Source organism: Stylophora pistillata, chromosome 4, assembly GCF_964205215.1.
Source record: "Stylophora pistillata chromosome 4, jaStyPist1.2, whole genome shotgun sequence".
Taxonomy (NCBI): domain Eukaryota; kingdom Metazoa; phylum Cnidaria; class Anthozoa; order Scleractinia; family Pocilloporidae; genus Stylophora; species Stylophora pistillata.
Window position 1 is genome coordinate 29728452 of NC_142522.1, and position 25818 is coordinate 29754269.

General features: G+C 39.0%; 1 protein-coding gene across 12 annotated transcripts in view; it reads left to right on the forward strand.

Annotated features, from left to right (window-relative positions):
* LOC111321141 (TNF receptor-associated factor 2) overlaps positions 1-22435 on the forward strand; it is a 61842-nt gene extending 39407 nt beyond the window's left edge. For all 12 annotated transcript variants that reach the window (XM_088756243.1, XM_088756238.1, XM_088756239.1 and 9 more), the window contains 4 exons: positions 15075-15239; positions 15562-15639; positions 15832-15921; positions 16441-22435. In XM_088756243.1, coding sequence (XP_088612369.1) covers positions 15075-15239; positions 15562-15639; positions 15832-15921; positions 16441-17496 — 1389 coding nt within the window. In that variant the 3' untranslated portion in view covers positions 17497-22435. The remainder of the gene's footprint in view (positions 1-15074; positions 15240-15561; positions 15640-15831; positions 15922-16440) is intronic.
* The last annotated feature ends 3383 nt before the right edge of the window (positions 22436-25818 follow it).

Below are 25818 nucleotides of genomic sequence, written 5' to 3' on the forward strand. Positions count from 1 at the left end.
ATATGTATATATCGTAAGTCGTTAGTGTAACTCTTTGGCCAACAAAGGTGCACCGTGCCAGAAGGATCAATAAAGATTCGCAGTCCAAACCTCACAGCAAACACGAACGTAGAAAGTTTAAAAATTGCGAGGATGGACAACTTCCGACGTGAAAAATATAAAAAATTTTAATAAAAAAAGTTTCGGTCCGAGACCTTCTTCAGTTATTTACAACTTTTGAAATAAAAAAGAGAGCATTAAATAAGATCGAAGTGCTAATGATTACGTAATTACAGATAACGACTAATGAACTGGTGCTAATAAGAAGATAACTAAAAACCTAATTACAAAGAAAGCAATGGGCAAAATACAAGAAACAAACGCTAAAAACTAAGAGATAAGAATACTAAATATGTTAAAATGAGTGGCGTAACCAATTGCAAAGAAGCCATGCGTCAAGTAAAAAGAGGGGGAGGCCCACTTTTAACTACAACTGTAAACCGTAACAAAATCCCAAAACAAGGCCTTTGGAGCCCGAAAGGGCAAATTAGCAACAAAATCCCTGGAGGGGCCTTTAAATGATACTAATCATAATAAGATCCCTTGGCAGGGCCTCTGAGCCCAATCCACACCTAAAGGGCCGACAAAATCCAAGAAAAAGGCCTTTGAACGATCAATTAGTAGCACCTAATATAAGATGGAAAATTAATTGTAGCAAATTCTATTTTTCGAATGAAATTCCTTTCTTTTATTCAAACCATGGGGTGTCAAAGAGAACAACTGAGCACTCCAATAAGCCTCTTTTGTGATTAAAAGCCTATCGATCTCTTCAGAGCCACTAGGGGCCTGTACCTGATCAATGCATTGGAACGAAAAATCGTCCAGGGTGTGTGGGGTTTTGTTAAAGTGTATCGCTACTTCACAAGTTGTTTTGTTTGTGAGCATAGCAGATTTGTGATTTCGAAATCTAACTTTAAAGTCGCTAGTAGTAGATCCCACGTATTGCAGGCGACATTTCTTGCAAGAAGCCAAGTAAATCACATTTTTAGAATCACAGGAAAGTCTGGAGTGAATGATGTAATTTTTGCCCGTCTGAAAGCTGAGAAATGATTTAGATCCAACAAAGAAATTCTTACAGAGGTCGCATCTTTTCCTATCGCGTTTAAAGCAGCTATTGTTATGAGGAATGGTTTGTCTGTCGCTGGCAGTTTTAAAACGAGATGGTGCTAACAATTCTTTGAGATTCTTCGATCGACAAAAAGATGGTATGATAGAACTTCGAGGAAAAAGTTCTTTCAATTTAGGGTTAGATTGTAGAATAAACAAATGCTTTCTGATTATGTTGCCTACGTCGAGCAAATTAGGATTAAATCCTAACTAACAATCAAAATTTCGCAAAAAAGTTACTAAATCAACTATGAATTATTTAAACGAGAATTTTAATAGTAGTATTGTCTTCTTGACACAGTGCTGGAGCTTCCCACAAATTTTTAAAGTCAGATAAAAGGAGACGGAAGTGGTCACAGAGAATTCTCTTCTTGATATCACTGAGGATATAACGGATTATACCCTCATGATTTTCCTCTCCATTGCGAAAAGTAGCATTGTTACGAAACTTCCAAATGCCATACAGGATCGTTTTGATAAGGAAACGGGCCAGTCGCGCAGTTTTTGGGCTGGCTGGAGTCCTCTGAAAGAAGAAAACAGAAGTACAAGAGGAGAAGAAATTACCAAGGAGAGAGGAGATCGCAGGAGAAAAATACGACTACACTTTTTTAGCACAGGAACAATTAAGAAAACACTGTTCAATTGTTTCTTTTCGAGAGCAGTAGGTACATTTATCAGAATCAATATAGCCCCAATGTTCTAGGTTATCGCGGACTTTAATGGTCCGAAGGACAATTGACCACAACACATCATTCTTGTAGTTTTCAGAAAAGTCATCTCGAACCAATTTCCAGAGATTGTCAAGTTTGAAATCGATAGGAAGAAAGGGGGACCAGAAACGGTGAAGAATCGGGGAAGCAGAATTCTCTCTTAACAAGGCGCGCTAGCATTTCTTAGAGGTAAAATCAAAGTCTTGCCACTCTTTGCGGGACACAATCCCGCGAAGAGTGGTAAGCGCCGAAAAACATTTCTCGTAATATGGTGTAGAGTCATCCGAACTCGGAGTGGAATTGTCGCGAAGAGAATGCCACTCCGGCCGAAAAAAAGCAAGCCTAAATCCTAGTAAGTATTTGGTTAGGTAAAAAGATTTGGTTCGGGGTTAGAGAGATTACACACTAGCGAGGCTAGCTTTAAGGAGTCGCCTTTGATTTGGAAATTGAAAATTCCGAGGCCACCTTTGTTAAAAGGCTGGTGCTAGGTCATTCGACTTACTGTCTCAATGCGGGAGCCCCAAACAAAAGGCCAAATTAGCGAATTTACTTTACAAATAACCCATCGAGGGACGCGCATAACCGGACAGATAGAATAGTTTACTGATTTCTAAGACATTGACCAGAAGAGATTTGCCAACGAGCGAGAGAGAACGAGATTTGCAGAGCTTAAGATGTTTTTCCAACTTCTCAAGTTTTGGTTGCCAATTATCCACTTCAGTATCATTGCCGAAAACGACCCCCAGGATTTTCATTTTGGTCAACCACCTGAGGCCATATGGTTGATCGCTCCATGTACGCCACGCGCCCAACCACATGGCCTCCGTTTTGGCGACATTTAGGCGCGCTCCAGAACCGCGTTCATAAATATTAATGGTATCAAAGAGAGATGCCAACGAACGAGTAGATTTAACAATACAGGTCGTATCGTCAGCATATACCCCGCTTTATATCTTATTCCGCGTGCGCCGGGTAAGAGAAAGCCTTCTATGGCGGGATTGTTTCGGATTTTACAGGCGAGAGTTTCAACACATAAAATATACAGCAAAGGGGACAGGGAATCCCCCTGTCTCACTCCGCGAGACAAAGGTATCGCTTCAGTTAACCATTCATTAACGATGACTTACATGTTAGCACCATTATATAGTGTGCCAACCCAGTGGCAGAATGATGAACCAAAACCAAAACGGTTTGAAAGATTCAATGAAAAGGTGCGATTGACTCGATCGAAGGCTTTCTCTTGATCGAGGCTGAGTAGAATGCCAGTTTCGTTAGTGCGCTCAATGTAGTCTAAAATATCCCGCAATAGGTGTAGGTTTGACGTAATTTTCCGACCGGGCACAGAACAGGTTTGATCAGGATCAACGATAAACTGTAAAACTTTAGAGAGACGGAGAGAAAGAGATTTGCAACATATCTTATAATCGACATTAGTGAGGAAATTGGTCTCCAATTTTTAAGATCTTTCGATCCCCTTTCTTGTAAATGACTCGAGTATTACTAGTTTGCATGGACTCGCACATCTCTCCAGCTTGAGAGCATGCATTGAATACCTGGCACAGATATGGACCCAAACGGTTCCAGAACTTTGAGTAAAACTCGACCGAAAGGCCATCAGAGCCAGGAGCTTTGTTTGTGTTTCTTTGATTCAGAGCGACAGTAATTTCCTCGAGCGTCAAGTCACCTTCGCAAGAGGCTGCCTGATCGGACGTGAGTTGACGAGATAAGGAAGGTAAAAGATCGGTTTGCATTGCGACATCTACCGGCTCTTCGGAAAAGAGTCGAGAGTAAAAATCTACGTGCGCTTTCGCAATTTCCTCTTGAGAGAAGACCTCTTTGCCGTCTGAATCGTAATCTGAAGAGATGTGCGATCTTTGCGTTTTACTTCGCTGTTAATTAAAAAAATATTGGCTGGGGCGTTCGCCCTCTTCTAACCATCTGGCACGACTACGAATCATAATTGCTTCTGCTTTTTTGGTACGGAGAGCAGGCGACTTTCCGTATTGGATATAGAATCGGAGACGGTTGTGCCACCATTAACTAGACGTTGCCGAAGTCGAATTAATTTATTGGTTTAGAAAACGTCATCTTTATGTAACCGTCTCCGTTTCTTACGGGAAAAGGAGATCGCTTCTTCTTTAACGGATCGTTTTAGAAACTCCCACCAATCCTGGATGCAAACGAAAGCATGTAAGAAACGTATGTGATCATCGATTAAATTTTCTATAGCAATACGGAAATCTTTGTCTTTCAAAAGGGAGTTGTTAAAATTCCATATACCAGAACCGCGTTTTATGCTACTAGGAAAGTCAAAAACAAGGGAGGCAAAGTCATGATCAGAAAATGAACAAGGAAAGATATCACACTTCGTCTCAGGGGAGGGCAAATCCTTAGAGACGAGAAATTTATCGAGTCTGCTCGCAATTGTTGAGGTGGAATTGAACCTCGTAAATTGCCTTTGATTAGGGTGCAATTTACGCCATAAGTAGATAAGAGTGAAAATACTTTTCAATGACTCGTAATCTTTAAGAATAGAGACGTTGCCCCCAAATTTGTCTGGAGCGTTGTCATAACAGTTAAAATCGCTGCCAATGATAGTCGCCGAGGACGGAATAAAAAAGTCATGTAAGGAGTCGAAAAAAACTTTTCGTTCAGATGGATTGGTGGAGCGTAAATATTTATTGAGTTCAGATCGACATCGTTGGTCCTGATCAGGATACTGACGATACGACCGTGCGAGTCTTTCTTCCAAGATATGACTTCATCTGAAATTCTAGGGGAAATCCCCTGCCACTCCGCCTGCCACTCCGCCTTGTCGGCCGATGGCAGGGGATCAGAAACTACGTCCCAGCCATCGATGGGACACAGCCTTGATCAGAGACTCAGAACTAATAAACGTCTCTTGTACAAAGCAAAAATCACAAGACATCTTTTCAATTGAATCAAATAAATAATTGTGGGTGAGGGGATTCCCCATGCCCCTCGCATTGATAGTTAACAATTTGAAAGATGTTTAGGAAGAAAGACTCACTTTGAAATCCTTGGAAAAAAGACTCACTTAAAAATTACAAAGGCTTACTTGGATTTTCTTGACCTATTTCTCCCCTTTTTTGAGGTAGGGGTCGAGCGTTCAGAAGATTTTCTTTTCAAATCATGGGTAGTTTTCATATCTTCTTCGGGTTTATCAGAAATGACCAGTGGGGGAGTATGTGATGCAGTAGGCACAGGGATTGAAGAACTTGTACGAGGCTTTCCAGAAACAAGTGCTGGCGTGGTAGATTTCGAGAAAAGGCAAGAGATGATTCATCAGATAGCTTAGCAGGTGTTCGGCGGGAAGGTGGTTTAATGACAGATTTAATTGAAGCAATAAGGCCTTGTGAAGTAATAAGTGGTAAGTCCGTAGGAGTAGATTCAGATGACGGTTGAGAAGATTGCTCGGAGAAATCAGGTTCTTCAGGTTGAGAAGGTTGTTCATGCTGTTCAGGTTAAGAAGGTTGTTCCGGTTGAGAAGATTGATCAGTTTCATTGAAGTCGTCAGGCGGGGGGAAGACGGGAGGCAAATTTTCAGGAAGTTCTTCGTTGACGGACGGATTTGGCGGAGGACGATTTTCAGAAGATCGTTTGGGTGGAAGAAGAACAGTGGAAAGTGGAGCATTTTCGTCAATAGAACCATTGTCGTCTGACACGTCAATATTTACTTCATCCGTTTCATCGGTTTCGGCGCAGTGAGTGAGTGGAAAGACCCAAGAGTAATCACAATTGATCCCCAAGTGGCCTTCCTCTTTACATAAACAGCATAGAACGGGGCGTTGACACTGACGCCTCGTGGCCAATGCCTTCGCAATTAAAGGAAATCTTGTTGGCGCAGCCATTAGCAAAGTGTCCAGAACAATTACATTTGCGGCAAGTGCGAACTTGACCATTATGTCGCAGAAAGATCTGAAACTTTCCAAATCTCAGGAAACTCGGGATAGGTTTAAAAACCCGAACACGGTAGTATCGAAAACTATTGTAAATAGTGGGAGCATAAGAATGCTTACCTCTCCGGTAGTGTAACACCTCACAGTACGGTGTTAGGCGTTAAATTATCGCCAAATCTGATAGTTCAAAGGGCGAGTCATAGATGGTGAGAAATGTTAACGGTTTGTCAACATCTTGTAGGGCGTAGTTTTCTGAACCAAGTTTTAGGTAATTGAAGCTTAAAAACCTTTGTTTAGCGGTCTCAGACTTGAAAGTCACGACGACTTCCCCATTAAGCTTTCGTTGGAGGCATTGTATGTCGGTAAATTCAATGTTCAGTGCCGAAAAAGCGTCAAAAACGGAACGAGCAGTCGCTGATTTAGACGGTGAAAAGAAAGCGGTTCTCGGCCGCTGCGGCATGTTGTCTTCAATAAAAGCAAAAACTCGCTCGTTTGGTACATTATTTCCAATATTTCCAGAGGTACCTGCAGCTCTCGACGCATATGATTCTCCATTTACGATTGACGAGTCTTCAGTGGTTCCATCGGCGACTAAATCTTTTAATATTCCCTTGGTATTCATGCCAGAATCCTTAAATCACACGCAAAGAAAATGAAAAAACAGGCCCAAAGGCCAGACTAACCTTGAATCAGCAGTAAATAAAGTAAAACTTTGGCAGAGCGAGGAGCTCAAAATCGCACGTCTGTTTCAGTACTGTTTCGGCCTTCTGGGCCTCATCAGAGCAGTGCTGATGCTAGGATGGGGAAGAACCGATATGGTTACCCCAAACGATCCCACATTTGTGGTATCGTCTAAGCCATGCCAGAGTGCTCAAACTAGTGCTCAAACTATTTAGTGTAATTTCAGAGCTGAGCAAAGAGTTTCCAGCAATCTGATTGGTCGGGCTATTCCTTATATGACGCTATATAAACCGCTCCACGCGGTTTATATAAAATGTTAAAATAAAATGTTAATAAATGTTACTAAAGTGTTATGATTTAAGAAATTTCTGTTGTTCAGCTCTGAAATTATACTAAAACAATTATTCGCCTCAGGTTCGGTGAATATTGTCGAATAATCCCCTCGACTTCGTCTCGGGGATTATTCGATGATATTTACCGAACCTGAGGCGAATAATTGTTAAATATATGGAGAGAGAGAGAGAGAGTTAAAAAAAAAATGAAAATAAAAAAAAAATAAAAAAAATGCGGGGATAGACAACTTCTGACGTAAAAAAGATAAAAAAAGTTTTAAAAACGTTTCGGTCAAAGACCTTCTTCAGTTATTTACCTGAAGGCGGTCTCTGACCGAAACGTTTTTATGAAATTTTTTATCTTTTTTACGTCAGAAGTTGTCCATCCTCGCATTTTTTTTACCTCTCTACGTTCGTGTTTACTGTGAGGCTTGGACTGCGAATCTTTATTGATCCTCCTGGCGCGGTGCACCTTTGTTGGCCTGAAAGTTCTAGTAACGACTTATATATATATATTTAGTATAATTTCAGAGCTGAGCAAAGAGTTTCCAGCAATCTGATTGGTCGAGCGGTTCCTTATTTGACGCTATAGAAACCGCTCCACGCGGTTTACATAAAATGTTAAAATAAAATGTTAATAAATGTTACTAAAATGTTATGATTTTAGAAATCTCTCTGTAATTCAGCTCTGAAATTATACTAAAAAATTATTCGCCTCAGGTTCGGTGAATATTGTCGAATAATCCCCTCGACTTCGTCTCGAGGATTATTCGACGATATTCACCTCGCCTTCGATAAATAATTGTTAAATATATATATATACAATTCAAACTGACCAAAATGAAACACCTACGATTCCCTGTAACTCTGAGTTTCGTGCTTTCGCACTCGTCAGACAGATTTAATGGAAAACATTCCTGTGGGCTAATTGTTATGTCCACTGGTCTGTATTCGAAAGGATCGGGGCTGATTACAATAGGTTGTTGTTATATGCACAATCGGTGAGTAAAACCGAAAATTACAGTGAATGTGTATATATTAATGAACGATAATGAGCCAATGGATGTGAGTGTATTAGCAAAAGTCTATTGTAGCAGGGGAGCGTTAACTGTTCTTTAGATAAAACTTGTTTTCGTAGCGGCACTTGCATATAAGTTCAGATCTTTTATTCAGTAAATTGCTGCTGTTAGACCTTGATAATCATGAGTTTTTCGGTGAGGCAAAGGTCGCATCTTTTCGTTGTATTGTTGTAGGGCCTAGCTCTCGCAATAATGGACCATTTTATGTTGAAGTTTACAGAGTTGTCTTTCAGTTGCCAGATGTATTTAGATAGTTCAGTACTGTGAGTGTATTTTCTGTGTCTGAATGTGACCTTGCGTTGTTTAAATCTTTGTTTAAAAGTTCCTTCAGTCAATCCAATGTAGTTCTTTGGAGTCCCTTTGTTATCTGTAGTGGTGACTTGTGCGTTGTACATAATGCTGGAAGACAGAAAATTGTTGTTAAACGGGCAATGTTCTTTAGACTGCAGTTACAAAGGCTTTCATTGTTGTTGTGGTTGTTGTTGTTGTTGTGGCTGTTGTTGTTGTGGTTGTTGTTGTTGTTGTGGCTGTTGTTGTTGTGGTTGTTGTTGTGGCTGTTGTTGTTGTGGCTGTTGTTGTTGTTGTGGCTGTTGTTGTTGTGGTTGTTGTTGTTGTAGCTGTTGTTGTTGTGGTTGTTGTTGTTGTAGCTGTTGTTGTTGTGGCTGTTTTTTGTTGTGGCTGTTGTTGTTGTGGTTGTTGTTGTTGTGGCTGTTGTTGTTGTGGCTGTTGTTGTTGTGGCTGTTGTTGTTGTGGCTGTTGTTGTTGTGGCTGTTGTTGTTGTGGCTGTTGTTGTTGTTGTTGTTGTGGTTGTTAGACAGTACTTTCTTGTTATGTTTGTTAATGATTGATCCCATGTTCTCCATACAACTGTAGCTGACCTTTACGTTGTTCTTGTTGAATGAGCTATGGTATTTGTGGTGTTTTGGAAAATGCTTTGATACCAGACCGAGAAATGTTCTTCCAATGTTTGTTTGTACGTTGTTGCTGAAGGGAGGGTTGTACCAGATAATGTTTCTTTGTCGGGTTTGTCTGGGTCGGGTGTCTCTTGCCGTATTCAAAAACATCTCCGGACCACAAGACATCACTAGACATTTCAAGAACAACGGACTCAGCATCACCATACAGACCAACTTAAAAATCAACTACCTCAATGTCACATTTAATCTCAACAATGGAACGTACTGCCCTTACAGAAAGCCTAACAACCAGCCGCTATACATCAGCACAAAGTCAAACCACCCTCCCAACATAATCAAGCAACTACCCGGCTTGCTCCATCAATCGTAGAATATCGGACAACTCCTAAAACGAAGACGAATTCAAAAAAGCTAAGACGCTGCTATGCGACACTGCCCTCAAATCCAGCGGATATACGGAAGCCCTAACCTACAACAAGCACAGACAGACAGACCACCCGACCCAGAAGAACCCGACAAAGAAACATTATCTGGTACAACCTCCCCTTCAGCAACAACGCACATAGAAACATTGGTAGGAGATTTCTCAGTCTGGTATTAAAGCATTTTCCAAAACATCACAAATACCATAGCTTATTCAACAAGAACAACGTAAAGGTCAGCTACAGTTGTATGGAGAACATGGGATCGATCATTAACAAACATAACAAGAAAGTACTGTCTAACAACAACAACTACAACAACAACAACCACAACAACAACAGCCACGACAACAACAGCCATGACAACAACAGCCACAACAACAACAGCCACAACAACAATGAAAGCCTTTATAACTGCAGTCTAAAGAAAAATGCCCGTTCAACAACTGTCTGTCCTCCAGCATTATATACAATGCATAACTCACCACTACAGATAACAAAGGGACTCCAAAGAACTACATTGGATTGACTGAAGAAACTTTTAAACAAAGATTTAAACAACATAAGGTCACATTCCGACACAGAAAGTACACCAACAGCACTGAACTATCTAAATACATCTGGCAACTGAAAGACAACTCTGTAAACTCCAGCATAAAATGGTCCATTATTGCGAGAGCTAGGCCCAACAACAATACAACGAAAAGATGCGACCTTTGCCTCACCGAAAAACTCATGATTATCAAGTCTGACAGCAGAAATTTATTGAATAAAAGATCTGAACTTATATCCAAGTGCCGCCACGAAAACAAGTTTTATCTAAAGAACAGTTAACGCTCCCCTGCTACAATTGACTTTTGCTAATACACTCACACCCATTGGCTCATTATCGTTCATCAATATATCCACATTCACTGTAATTTTCGGTTTTTCTCACCGATTGTGCATATAACAACAACCTATTGTAATCAGCACAGGAATGTTTTCCATTAAATCTGTCTGACGAGTGCGAAAGCACGAAACTCAGAGTTACAGGGAATTATGTGTGTTTCATTTTAGTCAGTGTGAATTGTATTTCGCTCTACACTCAGATGTATTGAGCACTTTCTAGCAGCATTTACGACAACCCCCCACAATTATATATATATATATATATATATATATATATATATATATATACATATACATATATTTGAAGCGATTCACTACTTCTGCGAATGACTTAAAAATTCCCTTATTATTTTTATCATTTAATATATATATAGATATCTGCCAATCTACAATTTTTCAAAAACGTTGCTATGTCGAAAATATCTGGTAAGTGTGTGTACCTTTTTTTTCTCATTAGAAAGTGTCTCTTTCTGATGAGAAAAGAAAACGTCTATATCATATATATATTTTCAAATTTGTATCGTTTTTGAAACGGGTGTATATATAATCATTATTGACCAAGCGCGAAGTCAAGATGACTGGATACTGGCCGAGGTTTTTTCTCGCGCTTTTATGGACCGAGACGAAGTCCAGGTCCATAAAAACGCAAAAAAAGAACGAGGATAATATCCCACCATCTTGGCCGAACAAGCTTGGTCAATAAGGGAATTATTATACAGCAAAAATATTTCGCTTTGATAAGAATCAAGGATAAATTGTTTATTTCGAGAGCCAGGAGAGAAAGCCAACTGTCTTTGAAGCAAAATAAACCCAAGAGCATTGTTTTAATGTTATCTTTGTTTTGACTGTCCTCTGCCGCTTTTTGGGACTTCATCACAGGCACTGTCTAAAAGTTACGAATATTGTAAGTCCGCCCAACGGACTTTTTCCTTGAGCAGGATCAATGCGGGCTTATCCGAGTGGGCAAGATGGTCCTATCTTGCCTGCTGTGGTAGCCAATGAGATCACAGGATTCGCCTCATCTTCACTGTCTGCTTTAAATATATTGAAGTTTAGAAATGAACTCAAATTACTACAGGTGCTAATATTTCCTTTAGTTTTCTTTATTATTGAGCATTTCACAGTTCTCTATTTGATCACCTTTCTCTGACGTCTTTGTGATCATGTGGGAATCAACAACATTTATCATTTCTGGGTCGATTATTGAAGGGGTTTGGATCATTTTGGGGGATCTGTAGCACAGCATTTTGAAATTTTTTGTTTTTTGGATATTCACTCCGTTATGGGACTATTCATATTCAGATGAACTATTTAACAGTTTACAAATTGCCCAATCAATTTGTAGTTAACAATTATTCACCGAATTGGTGTGGTGGATGATACATCCAGTACTTTTACTGGCCTGTTTAACAATCATTTGCCTCAGGCTATCCAAAATATTCAATGAGCCTGAGGCGAATAATTGCTTTAATGTAATTGCTTGTGTGCTTACGAATTTTACTGTAAATATTCGTTTTGATGTTGAAACCATTATGTTTAAATTGTTTTGATTAATCGCATAGAGATAAAGACCCAGTTTCTTCTAGAATTTAACAGTTTCACCCAGTTAAATCAGCAAAAACTTCATGTCTTTCTTTTAGAAAGCGTTACTCCAAACTTGGTAGCGTTTTTTGTGCTCTCTGGAACCTTTTGTGCTCTTCTTTATCGTGTTCATCATTTCCTCGGTGACCCTGACAAAACGCCGGCGAGGCAGCCATTTTGAATTCTAATGCACTTGCTATTATCAGTATGCGCGAGGTAATTATAGCGGGATATGACGCAATCTTTTATCAATCAAGGTGCGTACATCTCTGTAATCACCGGAGCAATTATGCTAAAGGTGAATAATTGTGACCATACCAACCACTCGCCAAAGCCAAATGACATAGCAATAAATAAACTGCTCTTTCCTGGTAATATGCTGCCAGATGATGGAAATCAAACTACTGAACACCTCTCTGCGCGATACCCATCCGCACTCTGTGATTTTTTGTAACAACTAGAAAAACCCAGTCCCTGTTCCACTTACTTTCAGAAAAATAGAGCTTTTTGACCTTTTGGTCTAATCGCCTGGTTGTTATGATTTAATCTTAATTGGTTCTTTTTTTCTCGTCTTAGAGCGATGCTGCAAACCTTTTGCTGTTTCTCCCTTTACTCTTACAGTACTCAATAGTTAAAGGAAACTTTGATATTTTGTGTCGTAGAGCATGAGGTTGAAAAGAATTAAAAAACCCTTCCCTTTAGATTAAACTTCATTGCCGTTTTTGCATTTCTTTTAATTTTTTGTAACGGCCTCCTTGTTTAGTGATTTTAAGCTGGTATGGAGGAGAATATTACTTGGCTAATCACTTCCTTACTAGCTGATCAGTGCGTGCACAAAAGAGAACAATCACTCACTTACCCGGTTTATAATATTACAGATAACATCAAATGTGGTAAGAACGAAATGGTTGCGGTTCCTGCATCACTGACGTTCTCACTACATTTTGACGCGTCCTGTAATCTATTACTGGAATGGAAACTATTTGTTTTGATCCAAGACCAGAAAACAGAGGGACTTAGATTATTAAGTTTCATCGTTAAAACAGTCACTGGACAGGAATTTGTTCCAGTTGGAATATTATTAGTCGCTAATGAAAATAATGCTGCACTTTTTCACTTCGCTTTTAGTAACTCAATGCGGAATGTTCAGGCAATTATTTTCAAAATTGCAACAAAACAAATTAAATTTCCACTTGAAATCGCTTTACAATGCACTTACATTGCTTTTCGACCATATCGAGTTATTAAGTTGCGCTCGCTTTTACTTCCTCTGTTACTCGAATTCACCTGGGAATTGACCCTGGAGACTTTATGATCGAGACATCTCCGGGATTATTTACAGAGCTGCACAGAAAAAACGTTTACTGCAAACACTTACGGCAAGAATTCCTTAAAAAAATTAATTTCCATATGATCCAATGTTTTTTCATCCAGTATAAAAGTTCTCATCGTTTTCATTATTGTGCAGAGGACTCAATGATAGCCAGAAAAAGTTCGATTGTTACCGTTAGCTGTTTGCATAAACGTAACTCCAAGGCCCCGTTCACACGTTATCAGATAGTTCTGATCTTTGTATTCGTTTTGGCCTTCTGTCCATACGGTCCAAACGTTTTCGAACTATTTTAAAAGGAGCTGTCTTCGAAAACACTTTCTGAGATGATTTTATTTTTCGTGTGGACGAAGGAAAATACCAGAAAATTTCGCACTGCAATAGCAATTATACTCTCTTTAAAATGTCCCATCTGTTCAGCGGATGCTGTGAGTCGTCGTCGTTTCTAATTCGATTCTATTACGCAAGATGTAGAAAAGTATTTTTGTCCGAAAAAGTTTTTAAACGTTTTAAAAAAAGTCTCGGTTCTAGAAAATGTTCAGATGCGTGTGGACGGGTCCTAAATACTTTTATCATCAGGAGCCGTTAAGCTTATCCTTAAGAAGACCGGGTTATTTGCGCATTTATGAGTGAAACACGTCGATACAGAAAGAAAATGAACTATAAGTTTCCTTGCAAATCGATTTAAGGACTACTAGTGCAACCGAGACAAAATAAGGGGACAGAGAGGGAGACTTGAGGTCTAGGCCTAGGGATATGTTAGTTTCACTTAAGTTATTCGTGGATAGTTTTTCGAACGGATAAACGTCCGAATAACAGTTAACATCGATCTCATATCCTGAAGTAACGGGTACTGTCAATCTTCAATGCGTGACTCAAAGATTGGAGTTAAAAACAGGCGGCTTAGGCTGATTATAAGAAGGCAAACGTTTCATTTCTTTGCGACCAGAAACGCAAGTGAAAGCCTCTATGTGTATTGGTGAACAGCTAGGAGATCATTGTTTGGATTGACAAAACTTCGGAAACCGGGGAAACACGCTCCTACTCCCTCCAAAGGCTGTAAATATCTTTAGCGAAATCGAAATATCCCGGCCAACGCCCCGGTTGTCCCTGTCTTTCCCCTTTTTTTCTGTTGGTGCAACCTGGTGGCTGGATCTTTTTTTGTTATTCAGAAAAATTGATGCATTTATTACTAGAAAGCTCTGGGGAATAAACCCTTCAAAGTCTGCAGTTTATTCTCCAGAGCCTCGAGTCGTGGTCTATTGTTCGACACTGAATTTTTAAATATCGAAACTGGGTTAATGACTGAGGAAAACGCACCACGCCAACTCTCTGAGTTAATAATCCCAAGGTAGGTGTTGATGCTAACATAAAAAGTTTCTAAAGAAACTGTGGTGCTGCATCGGTGGGAGTAACAAGGTAATTTTGGTTTTGTCAACTGAGTTGATAATATAAATTGGCCACCGTAAAGATTTTCAAAGCGGACGTTTCCAGCGTTAGCCCCTTTCAGAGCGAACGACGAAGGGCCATGCCAATGCTCGAAACGTCAGCTTTGAAACTATTTACGTCCGCCGATTTAGATTATCAATTTGTTTAATAAACCTAACTTATCATGTTCATGCTAACAGTCTAATCTGGAAATAAGAAAAGGCAAAAAAAATGCTTTCGAAACTTAAAAAATGTATAAATTTGATCGATGAATTGAATTCGAAGCTTACGAATATGTGTGAGCCACAAAAACGAACTCTGCTCTTAAATACTGAGAGTATATCTGCTGGTAAGTGAGTAAGGAGTAGTAAAGGACTATCAACTTTAGAGAAAGAATCCTGCACGGTGTTGTAATTTACTCATGTCGCTATTCGAAAAAATCTGATCAGTTCGACATTCGAATGACGAGCTTGATCGTATATCAAGTTTATTCCTCAGAGCCAAACCCACAGAAATGTTCATGGCCCTGAGGAAGAAAATTTCCTAAATTTTTATTGACGCTTGACACACCCGTTTTTTCGCCGCTATAAAACCAATTAAAACGTTGTTTGATTTTGATTAAACAATTTAATTCCAGAGCCATACTAACAGCTGCGAGTTCCTAAGGATACCCTGTGTACATCCTGAGTGTGGCGTGCTGGTTAAAAAATCAGAACTTACTTCACATTTGGAAAACGAGTGCAAGTACCGAATGGAGAAGTGTACATTTTGTCAAAAGGCGATAGTCGTATTCAAGTTGAAGGTAGGTTATTTGAAAAATACTATGTACAGCTCGGCTATCCTAAGGGGTGGGGGATGGTGATGGAGTACCTATGAGTCGGGTCATGTACTCCGGTGAAAGCAAAGAAAATATTCTCATGTTGCCACCTTGTTCGAGAGTTGACGCCCCACCTTGTAACGAAATTTTAAATGAAAGTAAGTACGCTGATTAACTCTGTTACACCAGAACCGTTTGGTCTTTATCGAAAAAATGTTACATCGTTCGCCTCTCTCCCAAATGTTTACTTAGGACTACTTGCCTTCAACAAACTCTGCCTAATTGTATTGTTCATTAATTTTTACAGACGCACCTGGAAAACGATTGCCCTGCGTACCCAATTATATGTGAAAAGTGCAATAAAGATGGAATACCAAGAGGAAAAGTAAGAAAACGCGTGTTATTATTTTACTGGCTATTTTTTTTGGCTTCCCTTTAGAGATTATATTTAACGCGGAGACTTACAGCATTTTACACCCTAAATGCATACAATAATGAAGACTATTATGCCAGAGTTGGTATTGTGTAGTACTACTAGCATGGATAATTACAGTGTAAGTTTGATTTCTGCTTAAAGTTGAGAGATCACCAGGATCCCCATTTTGGGGACTGTGAAGCCGTGCAGGGACCATGCCCCTTCTCACAAATTGGCTGCCCTCAAAAGGAGGTGAGTAAGCATTAACCTTCGTTAACGTTGCCTTTCTTGCCATCCTAATGCAATTTTTACTTTAGATAGTTTTTTTTTAATTTCCTGCAGTAGTTTCTTTAACAATACTAGCACGTGAATTACGGCAAATGAAGGAGGCAGTCACAAATTTTACAAGAGATACATAGCACGTGTGTGATTTAAGGCTAATATAATAGCTCAGCCGGCGCTTATGGTAGGAATTAAACAAAATTTGTAAGTCTTTAAAGTTTTTAAGTCTTTAAAGCTCAATTAGGGCTGTATTTAAATGGTGCTCCTTCGTTGCGAATGAACCCATTTTGTCCTGGGTGTGACATCACTCAATGTAAGTGTTATACAAAGCAAGTTCTATCTCCTAGAATTGTAGTCCCTTCAGTCAAGGTGAGTCGACAGCTCTTTAAAATATGTTCGATAAAAGCTGTTTCGAATTTTTCTCTTTTTGACAACGCCGTGTGGTTGTGTTCCTATTTCAAATACATTAAAATTTCCATGATCTAACAGGCTCTCAGCCGAAGAGAAAAGAAGCAGCATTTGGAGAAGGCCTCCGTCCAACACAGTATTTTGCTGATCCAGTTTGCAATTCGAATGAACACAGACTTGGAGACCATTCTGACCCGTGACCCAAGGATCGTATCTAGAAATCCTCAACTACTGCCAAACTACGAAAGCTTGATTCAAGATTTACAGAGTCAAATGCGAATTCGAGCAGACGAACTCAGGAGCCTGCAAGGAAAAGTGCAAGAAAATAGTGGCCGCATAACTACTCTGGAGAGACACTTGGCATCGGGGAATGTCTCTGGAACATTGTCATCGGAACAACGAGATCCAAATGATGGTAGCGTACCTAGTACTGACAACGCCAGAAGATTGACAAACCTTGAAAACAGGACCGCTGACCACGAGGTTCTTCTGGTAGAGAACAATCGCTCTATGGAAGAGGTTAGACGTGACATGGGTAATATGAAAAGGCAACTTGACACCACCCAGGAGAGTTCCAGAAGGCATGACCGAAGGATTGAATCTATTGAGCACACACTGGCACTTAGAAATGTAACCCTCGCTGATTTGGAAGAATACGTAAGACAGCAAGAATTCTCAAGCTACGATGGACAGCTGTTGTGGAGGATTTCAGATTATGCTCGTAAACGAAACGACGCAGTGACTGGACAGCAAGTCTCCTTCTACAGCCCTTGTTTCTTCACCAGTCGCTATGGCTACAAAATGTGCGCCCGCATCTATTTGAATGGCGATGGAATGGGCAGAGGAACGCACATCTCGATCTTCTTTGTGGTCATGCGCGGTCAGTATGACGCGCTGCTCCGCTGGCCATTCAGACAGAAGGTCACATTCATGTTGCTGGATCAGGATAACGTGGAACACGTAATCGACGCCTTCAGGCCTGATCCCAACAGCTCATCATTCCAGCGACCAAGAAGGGAAACAAACATCGCCAGTGGATGTCCTATGTTTTGTTCCCTTGCCGAGCTGAATAATCATGCTTATGTGCGCGATGACACAATGTTTCTGAAGGTCATTGTAGATACATCTGATTTGTAGCGTTAGCGTATTATTGCCGTGGTGGGCAATTGAACGGTCGGTCTTCGAACTCAATCGAGCTCCATCAACGGATTGAATTCGATTGAGTTCCATTGAGTTCGAAAACTAGGCAAACTCGAACAATATCTTTTCTTTGAGTTTAATATCCAAACAATCGAACAAGTCGAACTGATCCAATAAAATCGAACTCATTCTACCGGATTGGGTTCAATCCAATTGATAAATCTAACGAAATTGAACAAAAATGTTCTGGGAGTTCGCTTTTCGTAATTATTGAGCACAGAGAAAGGTGCAGTTAAAAGTTAAGGCGGTTTTTCCACAAATATGAATAACTCTGTTCATGTCTTCCACTCAGTGGAAAAGCCAAAAAATATGAACAATAACTAGCCCTATACTTGTAAAGGTTTCTCTTAATTTGCAAACACATCCTAATATTCTTCTCAGGTCTTATAGCTTTTCTGAATTGTTTGTCTATTTACAAGTCCAAGCGCTTTCTTGTTAACCTTTCACAGTGCATTTAAAGTCGTTCACGTGCGTTCTGCAGCAAAATACTGCCGGTAAAATTGTATCCAAAACAGATTTGCGCCAACTGGGGCACGTCGCAAGCTTCTAAAATAAAAGAACACTCTGCAAGAGTCGAAGTTAACATTTTAATGTCATTAGTCAAAAGTTCGGAGTTCTAACTATCAATTGCATTAGACTCTACCAATTCTTCGGACTAATGCTTGTCCCTGAGAAACCGATCTATATGATTAGACATCGATCCCATTTATTTTGGTGTGTTCAGGAGTGCGCAATGAATGAACTCAATTCGTGGATTGAGTTTGATGAAATTCGATTAGGTTCTATCGAAACATTGTTCGATTTTGTTCAGTTGCCCACCTAGGTTATCTCGCGAGAAGGGAACACCAACTGAGAGAAGCCATACTCCCTTTCAGGATACGATAGACAATCAAGAGCCAATTTTTTACTCTTCTTTTTTCATGTCAAACCAAAGATTTCACTTTTAACTTCAGTTTCCGAGAAAATTTGAAACATGCGCGAGAAAAAAACTCATTTTCAAACTAAATTCTTGAGCCTACCAAAATGTGAATGGCCAATTTTATCATGTCAACATAACATAAATGACTCTCGAAGTGTTTTTGCAGAAAGCATCCTAGTTCTTGAATTCAGGCGCGTATACAACTTCTGATTTCAGCTGCTCGTGGTGATCTTTCTATCTGTCTGCGTACAAAACTTGACTACGAATGGGAAAATGTTGAAAGGAGAAGGGTCCATTGGTGAAAGAAAAAAAGAAGCCTGGCTGTAAGCACAAGAAATTAAAGAAACTCAAATCTTCTCTGCTAACACCAAGACCAACAACCATAACGAATTCTGCTGCGGCTTGCTTAACTGGCCTCTAAGTTAATAAAAGGCTTAAATTACTGGCCGGTCAGTTGAAGTAAGATCTGTTACGGGAAAAAAATTTTTTTGGCTGAGAGTGTTTTCAGACTCCGTAGGACGCCTTTTTAATGGATAGTCGGTTACCAGAAGGTGTCAAATGTTGGCAAAACTTTGGACGCAAAAAAAAACCTACTATGTCTTTACACAAAAGCGTCTTCTTTGAACGAATTAATAAGGAACGAAAAATTTACTTATCGCCTTGAAATTTGGGCCGAAGAATCCCAAGATACCAACTTAAAAACAGTTTTAGGAAATTTTGTTTTTCGAAACTGATCTTCTGTAATGGCCTCCAACGTAACGCTTATCGGTAAAATTTTAAAAAGTAGAGTTGTCAGGAGAATTGCAAAGCAATCAGTAAGAATATCGGAATATCTGCATGCAACTTTGAAGACAAATCCTTCGAAATTGAAATTGTGCAGAAGTTTTACTCCTGTGGTCAGATTTAATACCGATTTTTTTCGCTCAAACAATCATCGTCCGTTTCGAATTGTCGCTCCTTAGTTGGTTTACGATTAAATTAAAAAAAGAAAAAAAAGGAACAGGTTTGCCGCATAGCACATTTCTTAACCTTTCAATTGATTTGTAGTTAGTTAATGGTGATTACACTTCAAATTGCGCGTTAAAATTTTTTTCGCAAAGGACACCCGCGAAGTAGTACAGTATCCTTAAAGACATGGCGGATGGCTTCACATAGTCGATATTCTCTTGTCGGCGAATTCCAGCTTGCTCTCTCGAGTTTCATTTTATGATTAATCTAATTAACCTTATTGATTTAAGATTTTTATATTTTAGATCACTTTTTGAATTACGAAATGGTAAAGTTCCGATTAACCTAACAAGGGTGACCCTGTTCAAACCGTGTGTTTCTATCGGTGACCCGGTTATTTGAAGGGTGGATCACGTTATCCACTGGCAAAATTTCTCTCCCATGGATAGCGCAGTATGCTTTGTTAACATATATATCAAGTTATCCATTGGATAGCGTTATCCGTTCTTTGAAAAACTGGGCCCAGATGTGCCAATTGTGCGATCTGTAAGAATTTCTGTCAAAATATTTCCTTAGTTATCTACACATTGATAACAAAAAGTAAAATTAAATAACGGAAGTTGTATATTGGAATAAACGTACCTTATTATCCATCAATTATATCTGCTCGCGCGCGGTTGATGTAAACGCAACAACTGAGAAATATCCGAGGTTATCACGTAGCTGGCAGCAATATGAAACGAAACCTGTGTTCTGATCTAGCCCGCTTGCCAAAAAAAAGAACTCGGCCAATATCCAGCCAGCTTGACCGAACAAGCTTGGCAAATAACGCAAATATATATTCCTCCAGTGATATTTCTCAATTTTCAAACCAGCACGATAACAGTCTTCTTTTCAAATCTAATTCAAAATGAAAGAACATTTTGCTGTCGTTGAAGGAGCAAAAAGATATTTGTTTGTTCAAAAATATCAAATTGAAAAAATTACCAAAAAACACCAAAAAGTTAACATTGCATTTAGTAAACGGTATGCTGCTTGTAAACATTTTGTACCGCGCGCTGCAATAAATATTTGAAGGATAGTAAACACAACAGCCTTTATTTGGCGTAAGAATGTGCACGGAGATGATCTGAGGTATATTGTTCCTTGGACATTATCTGTTTCTTGAAGCTAACAGTTTTCCTTAAGCTCCGCTTTCAGAAAACTACTCGCATCTCGGAACAAATTATGCCTGTGGTAAATATCCCTGCATTTTTTCATGCCAAATGGAGGCTCTTGTTGACATATTTTTACGTTATATATGTATATGCACGTAGTTTTTGCCTCTGGGTGGTTCATATTTCAGTGTTCAACAATATTTTTGAGTTATTTTTTGTGAACATAATTACCTCAAAACACATTACCCTATTTTGGTTAGAATGTTGTTTAGGACTTTCGTTGAAAGTCGCTATTTAATCAAATATTTCAATTATGTTTAAAAGCGATGGAGTTGATGAGTGTAATTTAACCCTTTTCTGAGTGAGTAAAAGTTCTTCTGGTAAAAAAGATACAACGTAGTAATTAAGGAGACATTTTTTTAGTAGTAGGGGGGCTATGACATATTAGGTTGGTTTTTTTTATAATTTCCTTAAAACAAAGATATCTATTGCTGATCCTTGCCGTATTCAGGCACGCGTACCATTTGAAAGAAATCATATCATTGTGTCTAACAATCAAAGAGCTAGAAAGACATGCTTTCGCATTTCAATATATTTAAAAACATTTTTAAAAACGTTGCAAATTTGAGTATACCTTATTAAAAAGATGTGCCTTTTCTTTTCTCTTAAAAAGAGACACTTCTTGATGAGAAAAGAAAATGTTTGAATATCTAATTTAATATTTTCGAATTGCACATAAGGGAGAGGGCCGGATTTAACCTATGCCACCAGTCTTACAACTACCCAAATGAACAGGAAACCAGTAGACCGAAAATTATTTTTAAAAAAAGTTTAAAACCTCATTTTAAATGTAGATTTCCTCAAAAGATTTTGACAGTTTTTCCCTTTTTTCGCAATTCTGTTAATTTAAATTTCTTAGAGCTCTTTAAATTTCAGTTACCCAGAACCAAAGCATTGCTGTATGAAGTAATATAGATGTACAGATAATTTAGGTAGATGGAAAATGCGTCAGGGAGAAAGGAGAAATGTAGTATCTTTTCATCTAGGATTGCATTTGACCCAAGAGAAAATAGCGGGATTTATTTTCTCTTGATTAGAACGTAACAATAGAGGCTTGTAATTCAATTCGAAAAAAATTAAAAAAAAAAAAAAAAGGCTAAAAAGGAAAAAAAAAAGAAAAATTACATTAACTCTCAACATATATAAAATGTAATGGTTGTATTAGCAACAGTAGTTGAATTTAATACGTATAACAAGTTAACTTTCATAACGATACAGAAACTTTATTTGGCGCAACTTGCCAATTTGTAGCTTATATTTAGGAAAACCATATGGCAACCTATATAGAAGGGCTTAAGCCGTTGTCTAATTATAATTAGAGTAAGGTTAAGTTCTCAATGAGCTATAAAATAGCTTACTATGTTAGGTACTTTTATACTTAAAACAGGCATCATTCCGATAAGTTCTCAATAAGGGATCAGGACTTTGGTAGTGTCCTCATTAATCAGAGTTAAGCTGCTGTAGTAATACCAATAACTATTCTTTTCAAATAGAAAGATTGCATCAGAACACAGCAGTAATGTAGCTAGTAAATGTAGACGGTAAGAGTTAAAAATTATATCTAGTTCCAAATTGAAAGAAAAAACAGGGTTAAAGTAAGACAGAAAAGAAAATCGTAGGACGCTTACTCAACATGGACATTTTAAAGTATTAGTTTTATGATACTGGTAACTGAATATTATGGGAAGTAAATTACTTTCATGACGATATGTAATTTTTGTTTTGCGCAAATGAAAGCCACACAAAGCAATACAAGTTACTTTCATTTGAAAATAGAAAGAATTGTTGTCTTGTTTTGTGTATTTTGTTTGTTTGTTTCTTTTCACGGCACGCAACTTAATTCCTTGTGCGCGGTGAACATTTCTGTGACGGCCTTCTGGGAGTCATATAGTATTAAGAGAGAAACGCTTCATACACTTCAATGCTTTAGAGTGTTGGCTTGTATCTCAGTGTTTTTGAGTTAAGTACGCCGTCCCTTTTCGTTTTTAATCTCCAACGGCAAACACTGACAACATGAGTAAATTGCCATTGGTTTCCATTTCTAACAGGATGTGTGAACGCTTTACACAGTTGAAAAATGCCCAGACATCATATTGTCATCTGATTTGTCTTAAACCTTACAAAAATAAGTCAATGGCAAGACTCAGGGAAAATCTAACTGTTAGTCTCTTGCATAGATGCTACATGTACAGATGAAGGATGATGGCGCTTTGGCCTTACACAAAAAAACGCTGACCTTATCTTTACTCCTAGCTCTTTTATGGTGAGCTGGTCATTCCTAGTGGTCTCAACCTTTAGAAACACACGATTTATCCATTTCTTACCAGCTCTCCTAGTAGTTAGGATTGATGCCTGACAGTTTCATGTCCTGTTTGCAGTCTTGTTAAAAGCGGAGGGGTGGTCGTCCAATAAAGAGAGAGCCTTGATAGAGTTCACCTAACAGTGAGTCTTTTGCGTTGCGATCTGATGTGACTCCTTGAAATAGAGTCTAGGTTTGTTTTACGCCCGAACTTTGATATTCATGTCGCTGCAGTTCGAGGTTACCTCATTGATCGTTAATTATCCAGACCCACATCATTAAGCTATAAGGGTTCTTTCATCACCATCATCTTTTAAAACGTCTCACTTTAACTCAAAGAGATTCTGATAGCTTCTTAACAGGAAAATGGCTGAATAGGCTCGCAATACGGAGTTGAAAAAATTGTCTTCTTTATGTCATACGGCGTCGGACACTCCCTTAGAAAAATTACAGTTGTCATGCACTGAGTGAGGATTTCTTGAGGCTTGGATATGTGTTTATGGAAGGCCAAAAATTGGGCATAGGGTAAAATATGGCCTGGACTGGACTATTTTTTGGACGATTTTTTGGACGATTTTATAAGGGGGAAGCACACCTTTAGTACTCAGGGAGGGATGGGTGCAGTCGACAAGTACTGAGGGGGTTGGGGGAGGAGTGTTATTACTCAGGGAGGGGTGGTAGGTGGCTGTAATTGTAAACACTACTGGTTAATGGAGCTTTTACTCGGTCGTAATAATTATTTTAATCGGTTTTTCGACTGACTTCTCCTTCATCAAAATTTGCGCTGGGCCGCGGCATTTCTTTAATTTTTTAACCATGCGAAAGCCAAACTGCCACGTAAACATTGGACTTTAATTCTTATTAAAAACATCGCGTTTACGATCCTCCACTGTTGAGTTACCAGTCTGGCATAGGTTATTATGCGTGTGCCTTTTGAGTCGACTTGTGCACCATCAGTTTTCCTTTGTGTAATTACCAGATTTATCTATCTTTTTTTTGTCATTGATGTTATCCGACGAGATCACAGAATTTCTGTTCCTTGGCCCTCGACTTGAGCCGCAAATATAGAATTCACAAGCGCTATCGCAATTTTAACGTTTGTATATGAAATCAGTTTTGGTACAATCGTACAAATCAATATTCTCTTAAGCGTCTCGTTAACACAGACCTCGAAAACGCAGACCGCAGATCGCACACCTCGAAAACGCTCACCTCGAAAAACGTGTATACAGTGTGTCATTAGGAGCCGACCATTTAACTTTTGGGGGGGGGGGGGTGATTTCTGGTCATCAAGAAATTTTTTTTCTAGCAATCTGCTGGGCAGGATATTTTTTTCCGTTCTAAATGCTCTTTTTTTCTGTTACATTTGGGCTGCATGCAAATTTTTCTTCCAACAAGCGCTTGCAGGAAATTTTTTTTTCAAAATCACCCACCCCCCCCCATTAAGAGTTAAATGGTCGGCCCCTTACCAGATTTAACTCTCTTCCTTTTGTCATTGATGTTATCAGATGAGATCTCGGAATTTCCGTTCTGCGAAAGCGAAACTGTCACGTAAACACTGAACTTTAATTTATATTTAAAATACTGCGTTTACGATCCTCATCTGTTGAGTTATCCGTGTGTCTTTTGAGTCGACTTGTGTGTGCACTATCAGTTGCTTCACGTTTTCCTTTCTGTATACAGTATGTTATTACTGAATTTATCCTATCTTCCTTTTGTCAGTGATATTATCAGACGAGATCACAGAATTTCGCACTACACCGAAATACGTAGTTAAACAATAGAGTGTTTCTGTCGAGGAACTATTGGCCGATAGTTGCGGTTAAAGTCAAGAGCCAAGGAACGGTAACTCTGTGATCTCGTCTGATAACATCAATGACAAAAGAAAGATAGATAAATCTGGTAATTGCACAAAGGAAAACTGATGGTGCACAAGTCGACTCAAAAGGCATACGCATAATAACCTATGCCAGACTGATAACTCAACAAGGGAGGATCGTAAACGCGATATTTTCAAAAAGTCCAGTGTTTACGTGGCAGTTTCGCTTTCGCATGGCTAAAAAATGAAAGGAACACCGCGGTCCAGCGCAAAATGTTGATGTAGGAGAAATCAGTCGAAAACTGAACCGATTACAATAATTATTACGATTGAGCCAAAGCTCTATAACCAGTAGTGTTTACAATTACAACCACCTACCACCCCTCCCTGAATAATAACACTCCTCCCCAACCCTCCCTCAGTACTTTTCGACTGCACTCACCCCTCCCCGAGTACTAAAGGTGTGCCTCCCCCTTATAAAATGGTCCAAAAAATCGTCCAAAAAATCGTCCAAAAAGTCGTTCAAAAAATAGTCCAGTCCAGTCCATATTTTACCCTACACCCAAGAAATGGGATAAAATTTCAAAACCAAATGTACGATCATCATCGTTATTGTAATCCATATTATTATCACTGTTACTGTCGTTATTATTTTTATCAATGTTATGGTTACGATAATTTTTTTTTTTATTTCTTTATCGTGATTTACTGATGCTCCTCAGTATCACGCTATGCTGGCTGTTGTTTGTGGTTTTCAGATTGAAACCAGCATTGATTCGGAAAATCAAAGGCGTCAAATCAAATCAAAGGCGGAAATCAAAGGCGTCTCCATTCCACGGATGTGGGAGTGTGTCCAAAAATAAACTTAATCTGAGCTGTAAGTATCTTCCAAACAATCTTGAAGAACCCTTGTTAGTTTAGCCCCAAGCATTGATTTACCTGCTTAAATCGAATACCAACATTTATTCTAATCTCTTAAAATTAGTGCGCAGCAGCGGGGCATGTGTACTGAAACGGGGACCTCATGTCTTCAGTTCGTGAACCTAATAATAAACAC